General features: G+C 42.3%; 1 protein-coding gene and 1 non-coding gene across 10 annotated transcripts in view; both read left to right on the forward strand.

Moving 5' to 3' along the window:
- The first annotated feature begins 427 nt into the window (after positions 1-427).
- Positions 428-530, forward strand: LOC132487330 (U6 spliceosomal RNA). The gene has a single exon (XR_009531612.1). It is a non-coding gene; the product is annotated as a U6 spliceosomal RNA (small nuclear RNA).
- A 21,398-nt stretch (positions 531-21,928) lies between these two features.
- The window catches only part of TCERG1 (transcription elongation regulator 1), a 60,022-nt gene continuing 57,697 nt past the window's right edge, over positions 21,929-24,253 (forward strand). For all 9 annotated transcript variants that reach the window (XR_009531484.1, XM_060093584.1, XM_060093585.1 and 6 more), the window contains exon 1: positions 21,929-22,008. Coding sequence is in view for 8 of the 9 variants with exons in the window: in XM_060093584.1 (XP_059949567.1) it covers positions 21,950-22,008 (59 nt within the window). In the remaining variant the exon portion in view is untranslated. The remainder of the gene's footprint in view (positions 22,009-24,253) is intronic.

A 24,253-nucleotide genomic window follows, 5' to 3' on the forward strand; every position in this document is an offset into this window, starting at 1 on the left:
CAATAGAAAATAACAAAAATAAGATGGGGGGGATGGAGTTTATTTTAGTTTTAGTATAAAAGTAACCATTAAAATAAAAATAAAACCTTCCTAAATACCAAATACATTTGAGAGAGCAAATAAGGGAAACACCAGTGCTATAAAACACTTGCATTTGTATAACATAAAACAATATGAAGTGAAAACAATAATGTGCAAAAGAGTATATGTTGTATACTACTATTTGAATAAAAAAGGCAAAAATGAGGATATATGTCTATGCATGTACATATACATATATATTATTTGCTTATTTTTGCAATTAAGAAAGGATAAACCAGAAACTTATGCGCAGGGGTTGAAGAAAACTACTCTGAGTTACATTTTATATAGTTTTGACTTTTTAACTATGCTACTGTTTTACATATTCAAAAAATTAAATTAGCTCTTGCTTTGGCAGCATGTATACTAAAATTGAAATGATACAGAGAAGATTAGCATGGCCCCTGCACAAGGATGACATGCAAATTTGTGAAGCATTCCATATTTTTCTTATGGATGTTAACTAAACTTTGGTAATTGTATCAATATATACATATGCCAAATCATTATGTTGTATACCTTAAACTTACAAATCTTATATAGCAGTTATATCTCAATAAAACTGGAAAAAAATTAAGAAGCCCACTATCACAAAGAAAAAAATTAAGTCAACAAGGAAAGGAAAACTCTAACACTGAATATAAAGAGAAACAAATGAACCTATTTCGAGGTTAAAAGTTTTTTTAACAGATCTTTTTACCTTTAGTGGGCTATATTCTAGGGATTAAAAAAAAAGCACTGCAAACAATCTGGAACTTTTTTTTTTTTTTTTTTTTTTTTTAACGGTACGCGGGCCTCTCACTGTTGTGGCCTCTCCCGTTGCGGAGCACAGGCTCCGGACGTGCAGACTCAGCGGCCATGGCTCACGGGCCCAGCCGCTCCGCGGCATGTGGGATCTTCCCAGACCGGGGCACGAACCCGTGTCCCCTGCATCGGCAGGCGGACTCTCAACCACTGCGCCACCAGGGAAGCCCAATCTGGAACTTTATTAGTAGATTTGTTGTTGGTAGTGGTATTGATACAGTAATTCTGATACTATTGGGTGTATTGTAGGGAGGAGCAAATGAGTAAATATATTGATGTTGGATTGAAAACCAGGTTTTCACTGTGGGAGAAAAGAGATAAAAATATGGACTGAGAAGAAAAGAGGAAGAATCCTGAGGTGTTGGATTGGAGTTGGGGGATCAAGATAAATTTATGATTTAAAATCAAATAGGGGCTTCCCTGGTGGCACAGTGGTTGAGAGTCCGCCTGCTGATGCAGGGGACGTGGGTTCGTGCCCCGGTCCGGGAGGATCCCACGTGCTGCAGAGAGGCTGGGCCTGTGAGCCATGGCCGCTGGGCCTGTGCGTCCAGAGCCTGTGCTCTGCAGCGAGAGAGGCCACAGCAGTGAGAGGCCCGCATACTGTAAAAAAAAAAAAAAAAAAAAAAAAGACTAAAATCAAGCATACTTCCTGGCTCTGTCCACTGAAAGGACCTAGACACAATGACACCCCAACAGCAATGAGCACTCTTACCACCCAGTTTTTGCTTTCTATGAACTACTTCTCACTAAAAGTAATCAAGTTATCTTGGGGAAATGGCTGATTTTAGGTCTGAATCAAAGGAAAGTACAAAATGAGCTTGGGGTTTCCTCTGCTAGAGAGCAAAGAAGTGCTCAAACAATGATGGGGTTATGTCTGAAGGACAGAGACCAGATGGAAGGGGCTCCCACCTTGAAGGGGCCAAATTTGGGACAAATTGAAAATCGAAAAGAAAATGAGTGGTAATGAAAAACTGAGTTCATAATAATACTCAAGAAAATTTAAAAGTGAGTGTGAGGGAAGAGAAAGCTCTTTTCCTTAAGCAGTAGAATGCCAGCTAATAAATGTAGAGAGGAAATGATAAAATTCAAAAAAATGTGATCTTTGTAATCACATAGTTGATTCAGGCAAGGTTTACTAATGGCTGCTAAAACACTGGGTGAAAGTTGTTGGGGAACAAGATATTAGCAAAGTACTATCCCACAGATTACTTATTAATTGTAAAGACATCTTTTCAAACTCTTTATAATGGAGAATTCTAGCAGATAGCACCTTAATCAACTGATTAAACTTAGCCCGACCAATAATAGGACACAGTGGCTTCCTGTGCCTCTTGTGATGTGCTAAGAAGGACCCAACATCACCTCTGTAGAGTTTTTGCTAAAAATCTTTAACGAAATCTAATTCTGAAGAAACAACCAGATAAAAACAACTGGCCTGAAAGTGACAGGAAAGACCAAAAAAAAACAAAAAACAAAAAAACAGAAGAGGTGTTTTAGAATAAAGGAGACTGGACCAAACAAACCAAAAAAAAAAAAAGCTCCGAAGGACATTACTGAGAAAACTGAAGAATTTAGCAAGATTTTTATATTAGAGAATAATCAATATTAAATCTACTATAATGACTGGTTATATAGGAAAATGTTCTTGTTTATTAGGAGATAAATGCTGAAGTACTTTGGGGTGAAGCTTCATAAACTCTCTAACTTACTTTCAAATGGTTCAGTGAAAAAAATAACCTCATATATATGGAAATATTATACAATGAACATATACAGCATTTAGCTGCATATGTTAACAATCTAGGTGAGGGATATTTCAGTGTTCACTGTATTATTTCCTCAACTTTTCTGTAGGTGTAAAAATTTTCATAATAAAAGTTTGGGGCAGGGGAATAAACACATGGATTGGAGGTAGGTGTGTGACAGGATAGCCAGCTAGTGACCTGGAACCTGAGTGACCTGGCCTGAAAAGATGAGCTATACTGTATCGGTCAGGATCCTTTTGGCTTCATGTAACAGGATACTGGAGTCAAAGTAGCTTAAACTGTAAGGATACCTAATTATCTCATGTAACAGGAAGTTTAAAGGTACATGGCTCCGGGGTTGGTTAATTTGTCAGCTCAAGGCTTTGTAGCCCGATTCTGCCAGTTCCTCTCTAAGTCTCTTGGCTTTACTTCATGGTTGCAAAATGGCTGCCATGGCTTCATATATCATGTCCTCACATGACATATCCAAAGTAGGCAGGAAGGGGATGGACTAGCTCCTCCTTGGGCTTTGCCTTCTTGTATCAAGGATAAAATTCTTTCCATAAGCCTCCCAAGAAGATTCCTTTTACATCTCACTGCCCTTAACAAACCAATTCTGGTTCATCACCTTGGGTTGTTCACCTGAACAAAACTGATTTGGAGGGATGATTGTGGGATGGGCAGCCAATAGTGTTTTGCCACATGAGCCAATCAGACTCTCTTGCTCAGAAATCTGAGCCAAGAAACCCAGCCTGGGTTTGCTGTTAGTGAATGGACAGCAAACCAGAAGTTGAGTTGAGGCCGTGACACACCAAGCCATGTACAAGCTAAGGTTATGACAAGAAAAATTCTATAGAGAGGGTGAGGAAGCCATTTGGTAGAGAAAGGAGAATGGCGCACATCTGCAGAGGTGGGTGGAGCTGCCCTGAGGGTTAGAAACAGTTCCCTAAACTGCCTAGATCCCTGATGTTTTCTGGTTATGATTTCACTTCCAGGCTAGAGAGAATGTACCAGTTAGGACTCAGAAAAAAGCAAACAAGCAAAAACTGCCCTAGCACAAAAGAGGAATTAGTTATCAATGTCTTTCCTACCCAAGGCAGGAAGTTTACCCTGTCCTTAGGAAGTACTGGAACCAGAAAGAGCCAGAATGAGGTGACTTCTGTCTGCCTCTTCCTCTGTGTTTCTCCGTAGTTTATTGCATTTTTTTTGAAGTATAGTTGATTTACAATGTTGTGTTAGTTTCAGGTGTACAGCACAATGATTTAGTTATATATATATTCTTTTCCAGGTTCTTTTCCATTATAGGTTATTACAAAATATTGAGTATAGTTCCCTGTATACAGTAGGTCCTTGTTGGTTATCTATTTTATATATAGTAGTGTGTATATGTTAATCCCTACCTCCTAATTTATTCCCCATCCCCGTAGTTTATTTCATTCTTATCTCTGCAGTAGGATATCTCTGCTTCATGCTCCCCACATTATCATACATCTGCCCACATCTTCTAAATTTGCATTTAAGTTTTGTCCCCTTGAAGAACCCAGCTGGTACTCAGTCCCTGGGTCCTAGTTTCAAATTCCCAAAGGAAAGAAGCTGAGAGACCTAAGTTGGGTCAGATGTCCAATCTGCCCAGTCCATAGGCTTCAGGTCACAACACACAAGCATGGAATAGTGAGGAGCAGAACTAGGAGAAAAAGGGGTCATTGACTCAGGCTGGAAAGACACCCCCAAAAGATTTCCACCATGATCCTTAAAAGAATGGCTTTCAAGATTGGGGGGTAGGGACTTCCCTGGTGGTGCAGTGGTTAAGAATCCGCCTGCCAATGCAAGGGACATGGGTTCGAGCCTTGGTCCGGGAAGATCCCACATGCTGCAGAGCAACTAAGCCTATGCCCCACAACTACTGAACCTGAACTCTAGAGCCCGTGCGTCACAACTACTGAGCCTGCTGAGCCTGCATGCCACAACTACTGAAGCCCGTGCGCCACAATTACTGAGCCTGCGAGCCACAACTACTGAGCCCATGCGCCACAACTACTGAGCCCGTGCGCCACAACTACTGAAGCCCGCGAGCCTAGGGCCCGTGCTCCGCAACAAGAGAAGCCACCACAATGAGAAGCCCGCACACCTCAACGAAGAGTAGCCCCCGCTCACTGCAACGAGAGAAAAGCCCACATGCAGCAATGAAGACCCAATGCAGCCAAAATTAAATAAATAAATACAATTAAAGAAAACAAAAAAAGATTGGGGAGTGGGAATTTGCCCCTCAGGGACATTTTGCAATGTCTGAAAACATTTTTGGTCATCACAACTTAGGGGATGAGTACTACCTGTATCTAATGGGGAGAGGCCAGGGATGTTGCTAAAATCCTAGAGTGTTCTCACAACAAAGAATTATCTCATCCAAAGTGTCATTAGCACCAAGGTTGAGAAACTCTGCCTCCCTTTTGATTCTAGTAACTGTTCTTTCAATCAAATGGATCATCTGTACCCACAGAGCACACACCCAGGCCTGGTAAGTCACAGGGCTCAGTAAATATTTGTAGGGCAGAGATCAAATGAAAACACCATCCTGAGATTCTGTGGATGCTGATTCTACTGCTGATTACCTGGATTCAGGGTGCATTCTTGGTGAAGGAGCCCACAAAGGCAGGAGATGCCGAGGTTCCTGCCCTGGGTGGGGGATTGTTAAAAAAAAAAAAAAAAAAAAAGGGAAGATGGAATAAGCAGAAACAGATCCAAGCAGAAGACAGAACTAGAAACACACACACAACTTGCTCTTACAAATGCTCAAAACATAAACAGCAGCTGCCTAGCTGGTACCTGCTCCTCCCCAAACACCATAAGGGAGAGCCGTAAATCCTTATGTCCCAAACAGCTGTTGGTGATGACAGGAGCATCTTTTTTTCCACACTGACTTGTCTGGCAGGGAGGTACAGGCTCCAGGCCATTGGGTTTCTTTTTGGCTTAGTCAATACAACATCTGCTATCATCTCCTAAGGAGCGTTGTCCCTGGAATCTTAAAACAAACAAACAAAACAAAAAACCTGTAAATGACTCAGAGAGGAGAAGGCTTCAGGAATAAGGAGAAGAAAGAAATTTTAAGGCAAGACATTTCCCTGAAATTCCTGATAAACTCGACGCTGCCATTTGGCAAAGGGGAATAAGTTTTCAAAAGTTTCTGGAGGAAACCTCAGAAATTAGATAACTTAGGGTCTTTGCTGCCCTCTACTGATTATGATGAAGACTAGCAGGGGGTTCGAGATGGAGAGCGGTGTTTCAGTGGATTGCTTCATTCCTTCATTTAATTTTCAAACACATATTTACTGTGTATAAGTATACTTTGCCTATACCCCGTGCAGGTGCTGTGCTAAGCATTGGTGCAATGGTAAAAAATACATGTCCCTGTTCTCCTGGGATGTACATTCTAGCAAATGAGACGGACTATGTGTAAGTCAACAAATAAGAAACATTTAAAGTTTGTTCAGATGGCTCTGAAAGCACTTAACAGGCAATTTAAGACTGGGGGCTGGGAGGTGACACGTGAGCTGAGACTGGGAGGTTGAGACAAACTCAGCTGAGCTGAGAGCAGAGCCCAGGGCTCTGCGGGCAGATTGAGAAGTGGGTCCCTGAACCTGGTGTGGGAGCAGGGACCAGTGTGGAGGGAAGGCCAGAGGGGCGGGTAGGGGCCGGGTCATGCAGGGACCCTGCCGTCTGCGAAGGAACTTGGATTTTCTTCTGAATAAATCTTACCCAATAGAGGAAGCTGTTGAAAGGTCGCTATTTTTGTTTTTAAAAGATTATTCTGGGACTTCCCTGGTGGTCCAGCAGTTAAGACTCTGCACTCCCAGTGCAGGGGGCCCAGGTTCGATCCCTGGTCGGGGAACTAAGATCCCACATGCTGCGACTAAGCCCCTGCAACTACTGAGCCCGCATACAGCATCGAAGACCCAGCACGGCCAAAAAAATAAATAAAAATTTAAAGAGATTATTCTTTCAGTAGGACATTTTCGCTCTAGGATTTCCATAAAGATTTTTCCAGAAGTATCAGAAAGTTTACAGGTGTGTACATGAAAGAACTAAGTAAATATCTAGAGGATCACTCTGTCTCCTGTGTGGATCATGGAAGGTAGGGCAGGGGACAAGCCTAGGAGGCAGAACCAGGCAGGGGCTGTGTGGGAGGTAGGCTGGACCAGTGTGGTGCCGTGGACATGGGCAGAAATGGATGGACAGAAGATGCCTTTGGGAGCTGCACCTTCAGGACCCACTGATGAGTCAGACGTGGCAGAGGATGACTGACAGCTGCCAAGGCTACAAGGGCAAGCCGACCAGCCATGACACGCGATTGAAGAAATGTGGCACCTGCAAGGCTCCGAACTGGGCTCTTTGCGGGCCCGGGGGCGAGGACCATTACTCGCAAGCCCTTGCTCTCTCCTTCTGCTTGGCCTGGGTGACGATACCTGACAGGTCTCAGGGAGGCAGCCCTCATAAAAATGGCTGTAAAGCCTTTTGCTAATACGCAGCCTCCCATAAATGTCAGGGGATGAGAATTACAGCCCCGCAGGCTCATCAAAGAGAGAGGGGGCCGCAGCTCGAGGAAGCCACAGTGACTGTAAGGGCACTGAGCTGTCTTTCCAAGCTGTATTTTAGTGTCAGGGAAGATGTGACCAGAGGAAGTGGAGTGCTAGCTGAGGCCAAAGTGGCCCAGAGCCTTTCTTGTAAGTTTAGTTATCAAATCTGTCTGCAAAGCTCCTCTTCACTCAGCCCAGGGCTTCTTCAAGGTGAAGAGGAGCATAGTCTTCACTTGTACCAGTTGAGCCAGGAGGAGTGGCGACGTTAGGGAACCTGGCCTCGGGGCAGCCTCTCATTCTGGGAAGTAAACAACATACTGTTTCCCGCCTTTTCCAACCCTTGACCCACCTGTCAGCTAATTAGTACCTAGCACCTAGGAGTGTTCCCCTGCTCACCAGCTGTCTGGCAGTCCTTTGATGCACCGCATATGTCTAACAGCCCTGACCCCCAACTCCCTTTCTTTCTCCCCTTTCATTTCACTCTTTCTTTAATATGCACTCAACATACAGCTAAAAATCACTGGGATCATATGATAAGCATGGCATTGTGTTGGGGTCCTGGAAACTGGGCTGAGGAGGGTGGGTAAAGAAATAGGATATGAAGACCCTATTCAGAAGAAGTTATTCATCTAGCTGGCTGCCAGCTGTATGAGTAACTTCCGGGAGCACAGACACACTGAAAAAGTAGAACAATAACAAGTAATGGTGGCTAACATCTCTTCCAAGGGCAGACTGAAAGCCAGGTACCGGCCAGGGGCATTGTCTCAGGGGGTCCTCATGATAACCTTATGAGGTGAGTACTATTGCCATGCTTGCTTTCAGATGAGGAGGCGGAGGCTCGGGGAGGTGGTGACTTTTGCAGGGTGACAGCTAGTGAGTGATGGAACCCTTTTTTAACCCAAGTCTGACCAATCCTGAAGCCTTTGCACTACTCTGTCTCTGGCCCATCAATTAGATTAACAGATTACTAATAGCATGGGGGGTAATCTACATGCTGCTCCATTTCTGAGGCCATGCTGCCTTTTGTTTTTCCCTAACTTCTACACACTTGTGCACACAAACACACACACATACACCCCTCGATCCATACCGCCATCCTGACCCTAATTTTTTGGACCCTAATGGCATTTTTGACATTGAATCAAAATTATACCAACACTGTTACATGTTCATTGAGAAAGCATTTTCAGGATCAAAATCCAATAAATCATAAACCCCAATAAATAATCCTCCCCCAAAACACCAGTACTTTTCTGGATCTGTATTAGACAGTATTTTTTCATTTTTTGCTATTAGTTTTTTATTTACTAAAGTTTCTTTTTTAAACAAATTATTTATTGATTTTTGGCTGCATCGGGTCTTCATTGCTGCGCACGGGTTTTCTCTAGTTGCTGCGAGTGGGGGCTACTCTTCGTTGCAGTGTGCGGGCTTCTCACTGCGGTGGCTTCTCTTGTTGCGGACCACGGGCTCTAGGCGCGTGGGCTTCAGTAGTTATGGCTCGCAGGCTCTAGAGTGCAGGCTCAGTAGTTGTGGCACGCAGGCTCAGTAGTTGTGGTGTACGGGCTTAGTTGCTCCGCGGCATGTGGGATCTTCCTGGACAAGGGATTGAACCCGTGTCCCCTGCGTTGGCAGGCGGATTTTTAACCACTGTTCTACCAGGGAAGTCCCTAAAGTTATTTCTGGCAGAATTAGTTCTTCATTTAAATTTCAGAGTGAAAATTTGAGTCATCCAGCAGTTCTGTCTGCATCAAATTTTACCAATTGTTATATAGTTGTGTGAGGTTTCTTCAATGACTGTTATTTCTACCAGGCTCAACTTTGCTGGCTCAAATTTTGCATATTTGCACTTTAAGATTTGATCTTCAGTCAATTTTTAGTCAATATCACATTTTACTACATGCAATGATAGCTATTTTCAGTTTCAATTTGTATTGGTTATTTTTACCAGAAATATCCATTATGAATTGGACATCAGACTAACATTTTGTATTTATTACTTAGCTAACCTATGAGAAAATTGAGAGCAGTTTATGCAACAGAGAGAGCCAGGTAAAACAGAGAGAAAGATTCAGACATGAGAGATAAAGACAGCAAGAGGAGGTCAAATAATAAGAAAAAATATTATATTTATAGAAATGATAATAACTAATGTTTATTGAGCACTTACTATGAGCCCTGTTCTAAACACTTTAAATGGGCTTACATTCATTTAACCCCCACAGAAACTCTGCAGAGATACAATTATTATTCCCATTTTAAGATGGGGAAACTTTGGCACAAAGAGTGGAAATAAATTGTCCCAAATTATGCAGCAGGTTAAAGGCAGACCCAGGATTCAAACCCGGGCAACCTGTGACAGAGAAGCTGCAGCAGTCCTTGGATATTGCTTGCTTACTTCTTCGTATGGCAGCATTGAAACATCCCCTGGAACAAAATGGTGGGGTGAGTCAAAATGTCCTTCTTCCATCCCATGCTTTGCTGCTACCTGAAATGCCCACCACATTGTCTGTGCCTAATACAATCACATGCTTCCTACAGGGTAGGCGGCCTGACCTCAGGGAGGAGGGGCCACTGCCCACAGGGCTGGGTCTCCTTACCCTCTGCTGGGCTTCCCAGCATCTGAGCTAATCCCTGTTGGAAATTTTACCATCTGTGCTGCAGGTTTTGCTTCTTAGTCTTCCTAAACTAGACCATACGCTCTTTGAGGGCAGGAGCTGGGTCTCATTATACTGTTTCCATTTACAAGTGTAGAACTGTACAAGTTAGAAAGGCTATGAATGAATGTGTCATTTCACTAATAGTGAATTCCACTAAAAGTGATTTGCTTTATTATTTACTTTTTAGTATGATTACTTCGGCCTAACAAGCTCTTCTGCATAAAGGGACCTGTGACCTTTCATGTTAGTTCTGGAAACTTCCTAATTCAAGTCTCATGAAGTTTTGATGTTCTGATGCAAGTGACTGGGCTGTGGGTAAACCATTTAATTTCCACATTCCTCCGTTTCTGTTTTGTTCTAAAAATCCTACAGTATCTGATTAACAAGGAAATTTGAATATGATACAGAGAGTCCAAACGCAGCAAGTCTATTTAGAATTTACATCTGTGACTATAACTATATACTTGATCTTTAAGGTTGGAGAAGTTATCCCTGTGTAACCCAGGCTGCCCCAGTTAGAAATCTTAATGTGTCCTAAAATTCCCCACCTGTCCCACACTCAAATCCAATCACTCACCTAGTTTTGTTGATTCTACCTTTTAAGTAGCTCCTGCTCTGGGGCAGTGCGGGAACCAGCAATCTGTCAGGTGAGGTGCCCCGGAGGAGGTAGAGCACGTGTGCGTCTCGCGAGGTCACGCATGAAAGAGGGCTGGCGGAAAACAGCGCCGGCGAAGGGAGACTGCCGGCATGGCCTTTGACAGGGGTGAAGTAACAGATTAGGTATGAAAGCTAGTCATTTCCCTTCAACACGTGTCACTTTGCTGCCTTCCCTTCTCTTAAATTGTCTTCACTTAGCCATTAGCTTCAGCAACGCGGATCTTCGGGGGCTGAGGCTTGTATAACTGACCATTTTGCGTTTCAACAGTCATCATAATCTCATTGAGATTTAAGAACCCTCGGGAGTTCCCTGGTGGTCTAGTGGTTAGGATTTGGCACTTTCACTGCGGTGGCCAGGGTTCAATCTCTGGTCCGGGAACTGAGATCCCTCAAGATGCATGGGTGCAGCAAAAAAAAGAAAAGAAAAAGGAAAAAACAAAACAAAAAAACCCCTCACTTTGTTTCCACCTGAGTGGAAGAAAGAGAATAGACGTATGTTCCAAATGGAATATGCCAATATTTCAGGCAAGAGCTACCCACAAAAAAGTTTGCAGAAAAGTGGACAAATAGCTAAAAGATTCTAAAGTCTTCTTTTTTGATATTACACCTGCAGCCTCCTTGTTTAATTACAGGTGATTCCATCCTGCTTTACAAAATATATTTCTGAAAAGTTATATACATATATATACACACACTCTTACATGTAATAAAGACGAATCTATAAAAGATTACAAATTCACAGTTACACTTAACCGTTTGTTTAGAGCTTATCTTTGATGATGTATTTGCAACATTTCATATCTCTGGTCTTTGACCAACTCAAATCAAATAACTTCTAATCAGAAAAAAAAAACCAAAAAACTCCTGAACCTGTCCCCTCTTCTCCAGTCTTGCTGTCATTGTCTTAGCTCAAAGTCTCATTATGGTCAATCACAACAATTTCTACTGTCTCCCTGACTGCAAACTTACCCTTTTCTAACTCATCATACTGACGGTAGTCAGCAAATCTGATCCTGTCACTTCCCTACTTGAAACCCCTGAATAAAAACTTATTACCGGGCTTCCCTGGTGGCGCAGTGGTTGAGGGTCCGCCTGCCGATGCAGGGGACACGGGTTCGTGCTCCGGTCCGGGAGGATCCCACATGCCGCGGAGCGGCTGGGCCCGTGAGCCACGGCCGCTGAGCCTGCGCGTCTGGAGCCTGTGCTCCGCAACGGGAGAGGCCACAACAGTGAGAGGCCCACGTACCGCAAAAAAAAAACACAAAACTTATTACCTATGCAATAAATATAACCTCACCCACCTTTCTAGTTCATCTCCTGCCACTCCCCTGTACATCAGTGCTTTAGTTCCTAAAATTGCTTCCAAAATGCTATCCCTTAATGCATCCTTTCCTGGTCCTTGTTTGCTTCCTCAGTTTCCATCTTCACAGTGGACTTTCCCTCCAATCAGAGCCCCTGCTTCTGTGTTTCTGCCTGAATTACCAGCAGTATGGCATAAAGATTCAGGGCAAATGCAATAGTGTGGAATTGCCTGACTACACCACTTAAACTGTATGAGTTTGGGCATTTCGATGAACCTTTCTAATTCTCAGTTACCTCATCCATGAAGTGGGGATAAATTGTTGCCACATATGATTGTCATGAGGACTTAACTGGGAAGTTCCATGTAAAATGCTTGCATGTGGTAATCATTTAGTCAACACTAGTCATTTGCCATGGCTATGATTTGGTTTATCTACTTCCTCTTCTAGGCTGTGTACTCCATGGACAGCGACTCTTGTTTCTTTAGCAACTGTGATAGATAGTTCCTGGCTCACAGTAAGTGTTCATCAAATGTTTGCCAAATGGACAAATGAATGGATTTGCCAAATGGACAAATGAATTATCTTCTGAATTCAAAGTTAGAACACTTGGTCTGATATGTATTTGTAATGGAGAGGAGTTCATGTAACTTCTAAGATGGAGTTATTGCTACAGCAATAACAAATTATTACTTTACTTTGTCCTGAGACTGGTGTGGTGCTTAATGATACACTACAGATGTTGAGTTTTGTAAATTTTAAGAGACAGAGCTTTCAAATTGAACTGAGGAAGCACAATGTTGTCAAGACTTGGGTTCTAGGCCTGTTTTTGCCACTAACTGGATATGTGATGGTGAGAAAGTTAATAATCAAACTCTCAGGGTCTCTGCTTCCTCATCAAATTTGTGCAAAGAATGTTGGATTAGATGATCTCAAAGATTCTTTTTAGCTTTCCAATTAACTGCTTTTGTAACTTCTCAAGTTGGCAATTTGGGGAAATTGTGTATGACAGTATTTAAAACAATTGCATTATAATAGAGTCTTAAATATTACTTTTATGAAAAAAAAAGACTAAGAATGCTCTTTAGCCAACTTGAACCCTTTCCCTTGGGTACGAGGATTGCTTTAGGGAAACACCTCTTCCTTAGACAGTACACCCATTCATTTTACTATGTGTAGGGAAAGGATTTGTTGTTTTAGCTAGCTAATTCAAGTCTTTTAAAAATAATGTTATCTTTTAGAGCTGTCCTTTCACAGCTTTCAATCATAACGTCTCTTAAACAAAATCCTTAACTTCCTAATTAAAAAAATAACCGTTATGTGAGGATTCCTGAGATGATGTTGTTTTAATTTTGAAAAGCAGAAAAATTTTAATAGTATGATTTTAGAGCTGGAATGAACCCCAAAAGACATAATTGTTGTTGCTAAAAGAAGGAAAGAGAAATGCCTCACCAATTTAGTAAGATAAATAGCAGTTACTTTAAACAATGCATTTGATTAACAGTTTATATTAATGAACCAAGAGATTATATATGTGTCATTGAGTATTTTGGAACAAATCCAGAGTTTCTTGGAGTTAAACTAGTAAAATGCATATATAATACAATGGACTTATTAATAAACCAAGAGATTGCAAATGAGTGGTTGATTATTCTAGGACAAATCCAAATGAGGGTAATCCTAGGGAATGTGATTATCATTTAATAAGTGGAAGCCTAAATAATTATATGGTATTCTATTGGGAAAAAATTGTGGAAACGAAACATAGATGGTCATCCCAGAGTACTGTACTCTACCCTGTGGCGTGCAGATCCCAGGAGGTCCCTGAAATTATCTTAAAGGACTGCAAATTCATGAGCTCACTAATTATTTATTGTTTGTTGACTGAATCAGCCAATGATGTTAATAATAAAAATGACTTCCTTTCTGTTTGCTTCCTATAGAGTGGAACAGAAAAGAACACACCTCTTTTTAAATCTCCTATTAGCTAGAGAAGTAGGCTTAGCTATAGATGCAAGGAAGAGGTTCTTGGGTGGGACAGAGAGTTCCCCAATGCAAGAGTAGGCAAAGATGCTCTAAGTGGAAAGTATATCTCTATTTGGAATAGTGAACTTTCAGACTATCACGGCCCAATCCCATTAAAGATTCAAATCAAATAACTTACTGCCCTTGTTCTGCTTCCAATCACATTGAGCTGCTTTCTGATAATTTTGCTTGCTCTGTGAATCTGCCCACAGAGAGGATAGGAATGTTTCGCTCACCTGACAGGTGTAATTCTCTGTAAATAAATTGGCATTGTGGTTTATCGAAATGGATCTTTGGTTCTAGTCTAGTTGTGGTGAGCACGGGCTACTCTTTGTTGCGGAGTGCAGGCTTCTCATTGTGGTGGCTTCTCTTGTTGCGGAACACGGGCTCTAGGTGCGCAGGCTGCAGTAGTTGTGGCACTTGGGCTCAGTAGTTGTGGCTTGCGGCCTGTAGAGCGCAGGCTCAGTAGTTGTGGTGCACGGGCTTAGTTGCTCTGCAGCATGTGGGATCTTCCTGGATGAGGGATTGAACCCGTGTCCCCTGCATTGGCAGGTGGATTCTTAACCACTGTGCCACCAGGGAAGTCCCTGGTTCTAGTCTTATTTTGCCAAGAAAATATATTTGGAGAACTGTAAAGCTAGGAGTACAATCCTTAACCACACGTATTTCCCAAGGTCAAGGGTACCTTGGGTGCTCTCTTGGCACTCAGGTAACTGAGCCTTTTCCAGGGACATTTCTATGCACTGCTTGCCCTGATCATTGGATGAGCATCTTGTCCAACCTCTCATTTTATAGATGGATAATAAGGCATACATCACAAGATGGCTGTGGTTTCCACCCTCTGCATTTGGCATCATTGAGAGTTAGCTATCTGGAAGCTGAAAACATATTTTAAAAACTTTTTATTTTGAAATAATTTTGGATTTACAGAAGAGTTGCAAAGTTAATACCGAAATCCTCTGCACCCAGCTTTCCTTAGTGTCAACATAACCATGGTACATTTATCAAAACTAAGAGGTACAAGGGACTTCCCTGGTGGCACAGTGGTTAAGAATCTGGCTGCCAATGCAGGGGACACAGGTTTGAGCCCTGGTCTGCAAAGATCCCACAAGCTATGGAGCAGCTAAGCCCATGCGCCACAACTACTGAGCCTGTGCTCTAGAGCCCGCGAGCCACAACTACTGAGCCCACGTGCCACAACTACTGAGCCCGCATGCCACAACTACTGAAGCCCGTGTGCCTAGAGCCTGTGCTCTGCAACAAGAGAAGCCACCGCAATGAGAAGCCTGTGCACCGCAATGAAGAGTAGCCCCTGCTCGCAGCAACTAGAGAAAGCCCACACGCAGCAATGAAGACCCAAGGCAGCCAAAAATAAAACAAACAAACAAACAAACCTAAGAGGTACAATACTAACTAAACTACACACTGTATTAAGATTTCCATGGCTTTTCCCGCTAGTGTCCTTTTTTGGTTCCAGGATGCAAGCCAAGATCCCACATTGCAGTTAGCTGTCATGTTTCCTTTGTTGCCTTAAGCAGTTTCTCTGTCTTTACCTGTCTTTCATGACTTAGACACTTTTGAAGAGTAGTGATCAGGTGTTTTGTAAAATGTTCTTCAATTTGAGTTTGTTTAATGTTTCCTCGAGTTTAAATGAAGGTTACAGATTTTGCGGAAGAATAGCACAGAGGTGAAGAGCCCTTCTCATCATGTCATATTAGGGGTGCATGCTGTCACTGAAGATGTTAATCTCCATCACTTGGTTAAGATGATGTCTGTTGGGTTTCTCCACTGCAAATGTAAGCTGTATCTAGTGGTCACTAAGTCTAACTTACACTCAAGGAGAGGGGACTTAACTCCACCTTCTGAAGGGAGGACTATCAAAGAACTTGTGGACATATGTTAAAACCGCCACAGTGATTTATAAATTTGGGGTGGAGATACTTTGAGTAATGCAATATCCTGTTTCTCCTTAAAGTTTCACCCACTAATTTTAGCACTCATCAGTAGATCTTGCCTGCAGCAATGATTACTGTGGTGTTCTAATGGTAATTTTCTGTTTTCCTCATTCCTTTCATGTTTATTTAAAAACAAGGTTTTAAATGGATATCTCTTTGTACCCCAGTGTGTTTTGTGACCTGGTCTTTTTTTTTTTTTTTTTTTTGCGGTACGAGGGCCTCTCACTGCTGTGGCCTCTCCCGTTGCAGAGCACAGGCTCCGGACGCGCAGGCTCAGCGGCCATGGCTCACGGGCCCAGCTGCTCCACGGCATGTGGGATCTTCCCGGACCGGGGCACGAACCCGTGTCCCCTGCATCGGCAGGCGGACCCTCAACCACTGCGCCACCAGGGAAGCCCGACCTGGTGTCTTTTTATCTGGCTCCTCAGTTTGGTCAACTTGGATAAGTCATTCTCTTGAGGATATCTTTTCTCCTAGAAGACAGATTCACAAGTTTCTTTTCCCCTTCCTTTTGTAGTCATCAGATTTTCTACAAGTTTTGGCATTAAGAAAAAAAGCATACAGCATTGTTGGCTTTCCAACAAAAGGTCAAACGAGTTAATTATATCTCAATTTTTGAGAAGTCAAACATGAGATTTTTGTTACCTTAATCTCCCTTATGAAGATGTTTTTACTCTTTACGTGTGTTGGGGTACCTCATATCATCTCCTTTACTTTCTCATTGACTGTCCAACTAAAAACTAACAATGTAAGCAGACACATTTTGCTGTGTATCAGTTTAAATACTTTTAGGCAGCTTCCTATAGTTGAATGTTTCAAGGGCTTAGAATATTTTCTCTATGAATAGACGATTTCAATATTAAAAAAGTAGAGAGGATAGTATCATAAACCCTCATCTCCCCATCATCCAGCTTCAACAGTTATCAAGGTATAGTCAACCTTGTTTCATCTATAACCTGCTGCCCTCCCCTCACATTCTCTCCCTGACCTTGCTGCTCCCCATTCTTGTTTATTTTGAAGCTAATCCCAGATATTATTTTATCCAAAAGTCTTTAGTAGGTATTAGAATTTTTTTTTTGGTGTCAACTAGAAATGATAATCATTAACTAATTTGCGCATTGACTTATTTATTAACTGGCACTGAGCTATATTCAGGAGAACCTGATTAAAAAACATGAATGCATTCCTACTCTCTTGGAGTCTGTATTCAACTGCACATTGAAATTACTCTCTGAGCCACCTTAGTAAATTTCTTAGTTACCTAGCTTCTCTTTGTCTCAGTTTCTTGATATGTAAAAGAGACAGTGATGTTACCTTACTTAGATGATTGTTATGAAAAGAAAATGGATAATGTATGAAAATTCTAGCATCAAAAATGATTATTGATTGTAGCTAATTGAAATGGGTTGAATAACTGAAAACCCGTGTGTCCGTAATAATACTTAAAGAAGTCAGAAGAAAGAATCTGTTCCCAGTTGAGATGACTATCAAACCATCATTTTATTTGGAAAGTTGATAAATAAAGGGAAAGAACTAAGCATTTATCCACTTTTAGCATAGAAACTGTATTTGGGGGCAATAGCCCCTGTTGTTGAAGGAAATCTCTAATTTACAGAAGAATTGTTAGCTAGTAAATGTAGAAAGTAACATGTAATTATAAAATCATTATTTTGCTAGCCCTAAGGAAAGTATTGATTCAGGAAAAGATAAAATCATTAAACCATTAGGTCATGGTGGATAGGTAGGGTGACCATTTGTTCAGTTTTGCTGGAGATGGTCTTGGTTTATGACTGATCAGACAGATCCAAAAGGTGGAACTGGCCTGGGATCTTCAGCAAGTCAGTGTCATGAAAAAACGGACTGTTCTAGGTTAAAAGGGTCTTAAGTGACATAGCAACCAGATGCATTGCATGGTTCTGAATTGGATCCTGATTTGATCAGAACAAACCAGTTGAAAAGGACACTTTAGGGACAGTTGGGGAAATTTGAATATGGATTTGGTATTACTGCTAATTTTGTTAGAAGTGAAAATGTTATTTTATTTTTTATTTTTTATTTTTTTTGCGGTACGCGGGCCTCTCACCATTGCGGCCTCTCCCCTTGCGGAGCACAGGCTCCGGACGCACAGGCTCAGCAGCCATGGCTCACGGGCCCAGCCGCTCCGCGGCATGTGGGATCTTCCCAGACCGGGGCACGAACCCGTGTCCCCTGCATCGGCAGGCGGACTCTCAACCACTGCGCCACCAGGGAAGCCCGAAAATGTTATTTTTGATATGTAGAAAACTGTGGGATTTTTTAAAAAGAGATAAATACTGATGTATTGAGGGATGGAATGTCATGATGTTTATAATTTACTTTAAAATACTTCGGAATTAAAAACAATAAAGTGAGTTGACAGGAAAAGAAATAAGGTAAAATATGTAAAACACATTATACACATAATGCTCAACGTTACAATAGGTAGTAACAAGTGCTTGGAATGTTACAAAGGCATCTTGTGTGCTATAGGAGAATATGATAGTGGAAATTACCTAGATGGGGGTGGCTAGCGGTCAGAGTTTCTCTCTGAAGAATGCTTCCTGGAGGAAGTAATTGTGTAAGTTGAGACCTGAAAGGAAGTGTGGTAGGTGAGATGGCCCCCAGTGATCCCACCTCCTGGTATTCAGCTCTTGTGCAATCCGCTCCCCTTGAGTGTGGGCTGGATGTATTGACTTGCTTTAATGAATAGAGCATGGGCAGAGGTGACGGACTTTCACTGCTAATATTAGGTTACAAAATGTCTGTGGCTCCCATCTTGGGTATCCTCTCTCTGTCTCTCTCTCTTCCTCTCTTTCTTAGATTGCTCATGCTGGGAGGAGCAAGCTGCCATGTTGTCATCGGCCCCATGAAGAGACCCATGTGCTATGTCCTCAGTCTAACAACCCACAAGGAAGTGACACATGCCAACAATCATGTGAGTGAACTCAGAAGCAGATTCTATCAATACAACTTGGGTGAGTCTTACCCCTGAGCCTCAGTGTCCCCATATGTAAAATGGGGACAGTATGCCTGCCCTGCAGGGGATTAAAAATAGTGTATGCAAAGTACCTACCATGGGCTTAAGATAAGTGTTCAAAAATGGTAGTTATTAAGAAAAAAAAAAAACTGACTCAGCATTGGAAACACTTCTCAAGAGTCACTTCTGAAGAGTGACTTCATAACAAAGACTTAGAGCCCTGATGATATTAATCAGTTTTGAGCCAACACTGCCTCTTCAGTTCACTTTGATATACTAAATGTTCGGATCTATAACTCAGTTGCTGCCAGTTGGGCAAAGATGGTATTTGTTTTTCTGTTGTGTACAGCTATGCCCATCTGTAGTATCTTAAGAGTTATCAAGCTTTGACTACAGGAAGTCTATCTGGTTTCTTAAAAGATTCACTGAATTTCTTTAATTCTTTTCTTACATTGATTTAATAAAATGGTTCACTGAAGACACAGCTCATATTTGCATTGTTTTTAATAACTATTGAGTGCAAAATACCTGAATTTCAAGGACATGTTTATGTGAGTAAACTATAGTAGTGAAGCAATGAAATGATTTTATATCTATCTATATCTATTGAATTATATCTATCGAATTATATCTATCTATCTCTGTATCTATATCTAATATGTGTGATACGTCTACATATGTATATATGTCTGCCCCACAAGGCATTCTTCCATCTATTCAAACTGACAGTTTGTTGTCATCTTTTATAATATGCCAGTGACTATCTTTCTGTAAGGTATCCATTTTGAGGTGGGGTTTTTTTTGTTTTTTGTTTTGTTTTGTTTTCCAGCACTGGGGATTAGTCTGTCTTGAGCCATCTATATAAGTATTATTTTTGTAATAGTTTGCCAGGACTTGGAGATGCATGCTGATGTTGAAAAAGGGATCTAACCATTCACTCTCATTCAAGCTCCAGTTTGTTCAAATGTTACGTATTTAGTGAAATTTTAACCATACTTTCCTTTTTCCAAATGGTCATGGTCAGAACTGTGTTCAGCCTTTATCACATTTTATCATACTTAGTTGATTTTGAATATTTAACTGGCATTCAGTATAGCATGGTACTTATTGAAATACTGTAATTCACATACAATAAAATTCACTCTTTAAAGTGTACAATTCAACAGGTTTTAGTATATTCACCAAATTGTGCAATCATCACCACTATCTAATTTTAGAATATTTTTATCATCCAAAAAGAAATCCCATACCCATTAGCAGTCACTCCCCACCCCCATCCTGGAAATCTACTTTCCATCTCTATGGATTTGCCTATTCTGGGTACTTCATTAAATGGAATCATATTGAGGCAGGAGGTAGATGGGGCTCCCCAAGGTTAGCAATTGGAGTTCATTCCCTGTGAACAGAAACTCCAAAATATCAACAGCAGGACAATTGAGAGAGGAGGCTGGGCCCTGCCCAGCCTTAAAAGATAAGAGACCACATATTTCTCATTCTTGAAGTCAAGGAGACCTTCTCGACTAGAAAGCTCCTTGGAGGTCAAAAGGGGAATGATGTCAAGTATACCCATAGGCCTCTTCGCTGGGATCCATCTTGACTGAGAGATGCACGCACACACATGGGAAGATCCTGAGATATACCAAATACGGACTCTGAACCAGGCAAATCAAAATGATTGGCCAAAGAAAACCCGGAAGAAATACCCCACATAAGTGATTGTAAACTACCACGAGGGCACGACTCTATCAGCCAAGATTGAGGCAGGACATAGTTGGCCACCCACCCTGCCCAGGGTAAGCAACTGGAACTCATTCCCTGTGGACAGAAACTCCAATTGCTTACCCTGCGGGGCGGGGGGGGGGGGCACCTATCTCCTGCCTCAATATGATATGTAGCCTTTGGTGTCTGGCTTCTTTCACCTAGCATAACGTTTTCAAGGTTCATCATGTTGTAGCATGTATCAGTACTTAATTATTTTTTATGGCTGAATAATATCCCTTTGTATAAATATACCATGTTTTTAAATTGATTCACCAATTGCTTGGACATTTTGGCTATTATGAATAATGCTGCTATGAATATTTTTGTACAAGTTTTTGTGCACATGTATGTTTTCAGTTTTTCTTGGATCACGGTGTTTAGCAATGGGGTTTGCTGACATACTGTCTCAGGTTTAAGGCCAGGCTCTGCCATTTATTAGCTGTGTAAACTTGGCCAAGTTACTTAACTTCTCTCTGCCTCAGTCTCATCTATAAACTGTGGCTATTCATAGTACTCACCTCTTATAAGGCCTTTTTATGAGGCCTAAAACAGATAATACATGGAAAGTAATTAGGACAGTGCTTGGTATATATGCTTAGGTCTGAGTAAAATATATCTATTATTATTTTTTTTAATAAAAAGATAAATGAATATTCAGAATTCCCTCTGGGTATCAGGGTATGCTAATTTCAGACAAGTGTATTTTGAAATTGAAGAACAGATGGTTTAAACGGTAAATTGCCTGAGGCTTGCCTCCTGCAACTTACTTAATACAGCAACTTACAACACTTCTTAGCCTGCGACTAATTATTTAATACAATTTGAGGTATCCTTGTAGTTAGTAATATATTATTTAATAACACGGGAATAATCCAGTGGTGCCTTAAGACTCCTGATTTTGAAAAGCTGGAAAATGGCTCATTTCCACAGCAACTCTGTGATTGGCTTGCCGGCGACCCAGGTCGATTTTTGATTGGCTCACGTAATGGACATGGTCTCGACCCGAGCCAATATGTCCAGTATGAGGCCAATATGGCTCCACAACTGACTTTTCTGGAAGCCGGCAGACACGTGGCTACCGCAGGCCGAGCAGTACGTGGGAGGACCCAGTTTCACTTACCGCGAGAGGGCGCCGGCAGTTCCCCGTTGCTGAAGTCTCGTTTCCCATAAAGCCTCCGAGGGACCAATCAACTGGCTGTCTCCATACCGCTTTCAAAGTCGGCGGGCCCTTTCACCAATAATAAGGCAGATACCATCCTCAGCTCGAGGATTGATGGAAAGTCTGACCAGTCATTTCACAGATCTCTGCTTTCTCCGCCTCTCTCGCGCGAGATTGACGATCCGCCCGGCCAATAGGGGACGCTGAGTCGGCGGGTGGAAGAACGCGGCCCTCTGTAATGGCGGAGCGTGGCGGGGACGGGGGGGACAGTGAGCGATTCAACCCGGGGGAGCTCAGGTAAGGACGCTGCTCTACCTTACATCTTGGCGCTCCGGCGTCCCAGGGGCTCGGCCCGCCGCGCGGAGGGCCGCGGTGGAGTGTGGGCCGAAGACGTGCGGCGGCTGGGGGCCAGGACCACATGGGACTGGAGAAGGGGGAAGGGAAGGCGACTTGAATGAGGGAGCCGGGCCGGGGCTGGGTCGCGGCCTCTTGCACGTTCTCGGGGCGCTTCCTGCGGTTTTCGCGGGGCCCCGGCGCCCTTCGCGGCCTGCGGCCCTTGGGCTGGACCCGGCGTTCCCACTTTGGGGCTCCGCCTCAGGCGCGGGCCGTCTCAGGCTTACTCCCGGTGCGACGCCGGCGCGGGCCCAGTTTTCCTCCCGGAAGCCTTCCACGCCTTAGGCAACTCCCCGGCTCGGCCTTCTCCACGCCCTCCGCCGCCCTTTGGGGTCCCCACGTCTGCCCTGTTCCTTCTTCCCCATGTTGCTTGCTTTTCATTAACTTCGTGCGGCCTTCCTTTCTCTTATCCTTTGGTTTCTTATCCCGTATTTGTGAGTAGTAACAATAGCAGCAGCCGTTTGTTAGGTGCTTCCAGGGGCCAGAGGACCCTTTCCTTAGACTTGTCTCTTGTGATCCTCACACCCATCCTTTGGAGTAGTTGCTGTTCTTATTTTGCAGGCCCCAGTGCAAGAGCCATCTTCAGTTAAGTGACTTGCCCATCTACAGGTGAGGAAACTGAGCCTCGTAGAGGTTGGGGAAGTAGAACCGGCTCGGTTTGGTGGAATCGTGGCTCCAGGAAGTGGCTTGAACCCAGGCAGCCAGGCTCGGTGCATTCTTCCATTCCTCTCCCTTCTGTTTGTCTGCTCACGCCATCGCCCTAAGGATGGCAGTGACCTTCCTTGCCCTGGTTTTTCCCTGTCTCTGGAATTTGTAATTAAGTGTCTTGGAGAGAAAACTCTTTAGTCAGTGGTTTTTAAGGAAAACGAGGTACTGAGCTTTACGTGTATTTGATACTTTTCTTTTTTTTTTTAATGTTTCTGGGTGGGAAAAATGTCATGTCAGATGTTCAGCTCCCATTCTGAATTGTGCCACTGTCAGTCTTTGAGAATGAAAAAGCGCAGAATAAGTTATGAGGACTCTAGAATTGTCTAGAGCACCAGATGAAATTGTATAAGGAAAACGGGTATTGTTACTCAAGTTTTCAGGGAAAAAGAAAAAGTCATGTCTTTTAGATTCTGAATGGTCACAAAAATTCTTACTTTGGCAGGAATAAAGTCTTATTTCAGGGATGTATCTCAAATCCTTTAAACCCCACGTGTACACTTCAGTAATGAGTGATCAAAGTGCATTGCCAGGGTCGTTCAGTTTTAGTGATGAAAGGTTCATTCCTGATTCTGACCTTAAGAGAAGGTTACTAGTCTTACAGGTTTATTTGGGAACATTACTTTGCATTTTAGAGAGTATTTTTCTTCAGTGTTACAGCGAGTAGCCTTTTAGACTTTAATAGTAGTCTAGACATTGTTGCAAAACTGATTTGAATAGGGCTTTAAATTAGGTGTTCTGTTGGAAATGTTTTATACCTTAGCCTGTTGGGTTGGAAGTTCCTTCCAGAGCATATTGTAGACTTTTATTTTAACATTTGTCATGGTTTAAGAGAAATTAGTTGTTTTTGTGGGCTCTGATGGCAGAAATTGGGGCTTAATTTTTGTATTTGTATTCTGAATGCATGTCATGGTGTGTCACTACCATAGTGCCTGAAGAATAAGGTGTTCAGTGTATATATATTGTAAATAAATGAATAGAGGAGATTTAGAGATGGTCCGTTTAGTGGACCCACATTTATTAAGTGTGTGCAGTGTGAGAGTCACTGACCTAGGTGCTGGCAGTAGAGTCTTGAACCAGACTAAAAACCTTTTTCCTCAGGGACCTTCCATGCTAATTAAGATTGATCTAAATGCCAAACTAACCACATCAAATGAGGAAATCAGCCTGCAAGTGTGAAGAGACTTACACAGGGTCACCGAGGTATTGGCAGGGTCTGGATTAAAACCTAGGTCTCCTCACTTAGTCTTCCTTTTAATTTGCTTGCCATATATCAGCATTTAAAAAATTTTTGCTCTTCCTGTTATATTAAAGTATTTGCAGACTTGTCTTTACCATTGGGAAGATTGCATATGTGGATTTAGTACTTCTAGGGAGACACATTTGTTCTTGTAAAAAAATTTTTTTGTGTTTCTGTTCATGCAAGTAGGCTTCTGTTTTCCTA

This window comes from Mesoplodon densirostris, chromosome 3 (assembly GCF_025265405.1).
Source record: "Mesoplodon densirostris isolate mMesDen1 chromosome 3, mMesDen1 primary haplotype, whole genome shotgun sequence".
Lineage (NCBI taxonomy): Eukaryota > Metazoa > Chordata > Mammalia > Artiodactyla > Ziphiidae > Mesoplodon > Mesoplodon densirostris.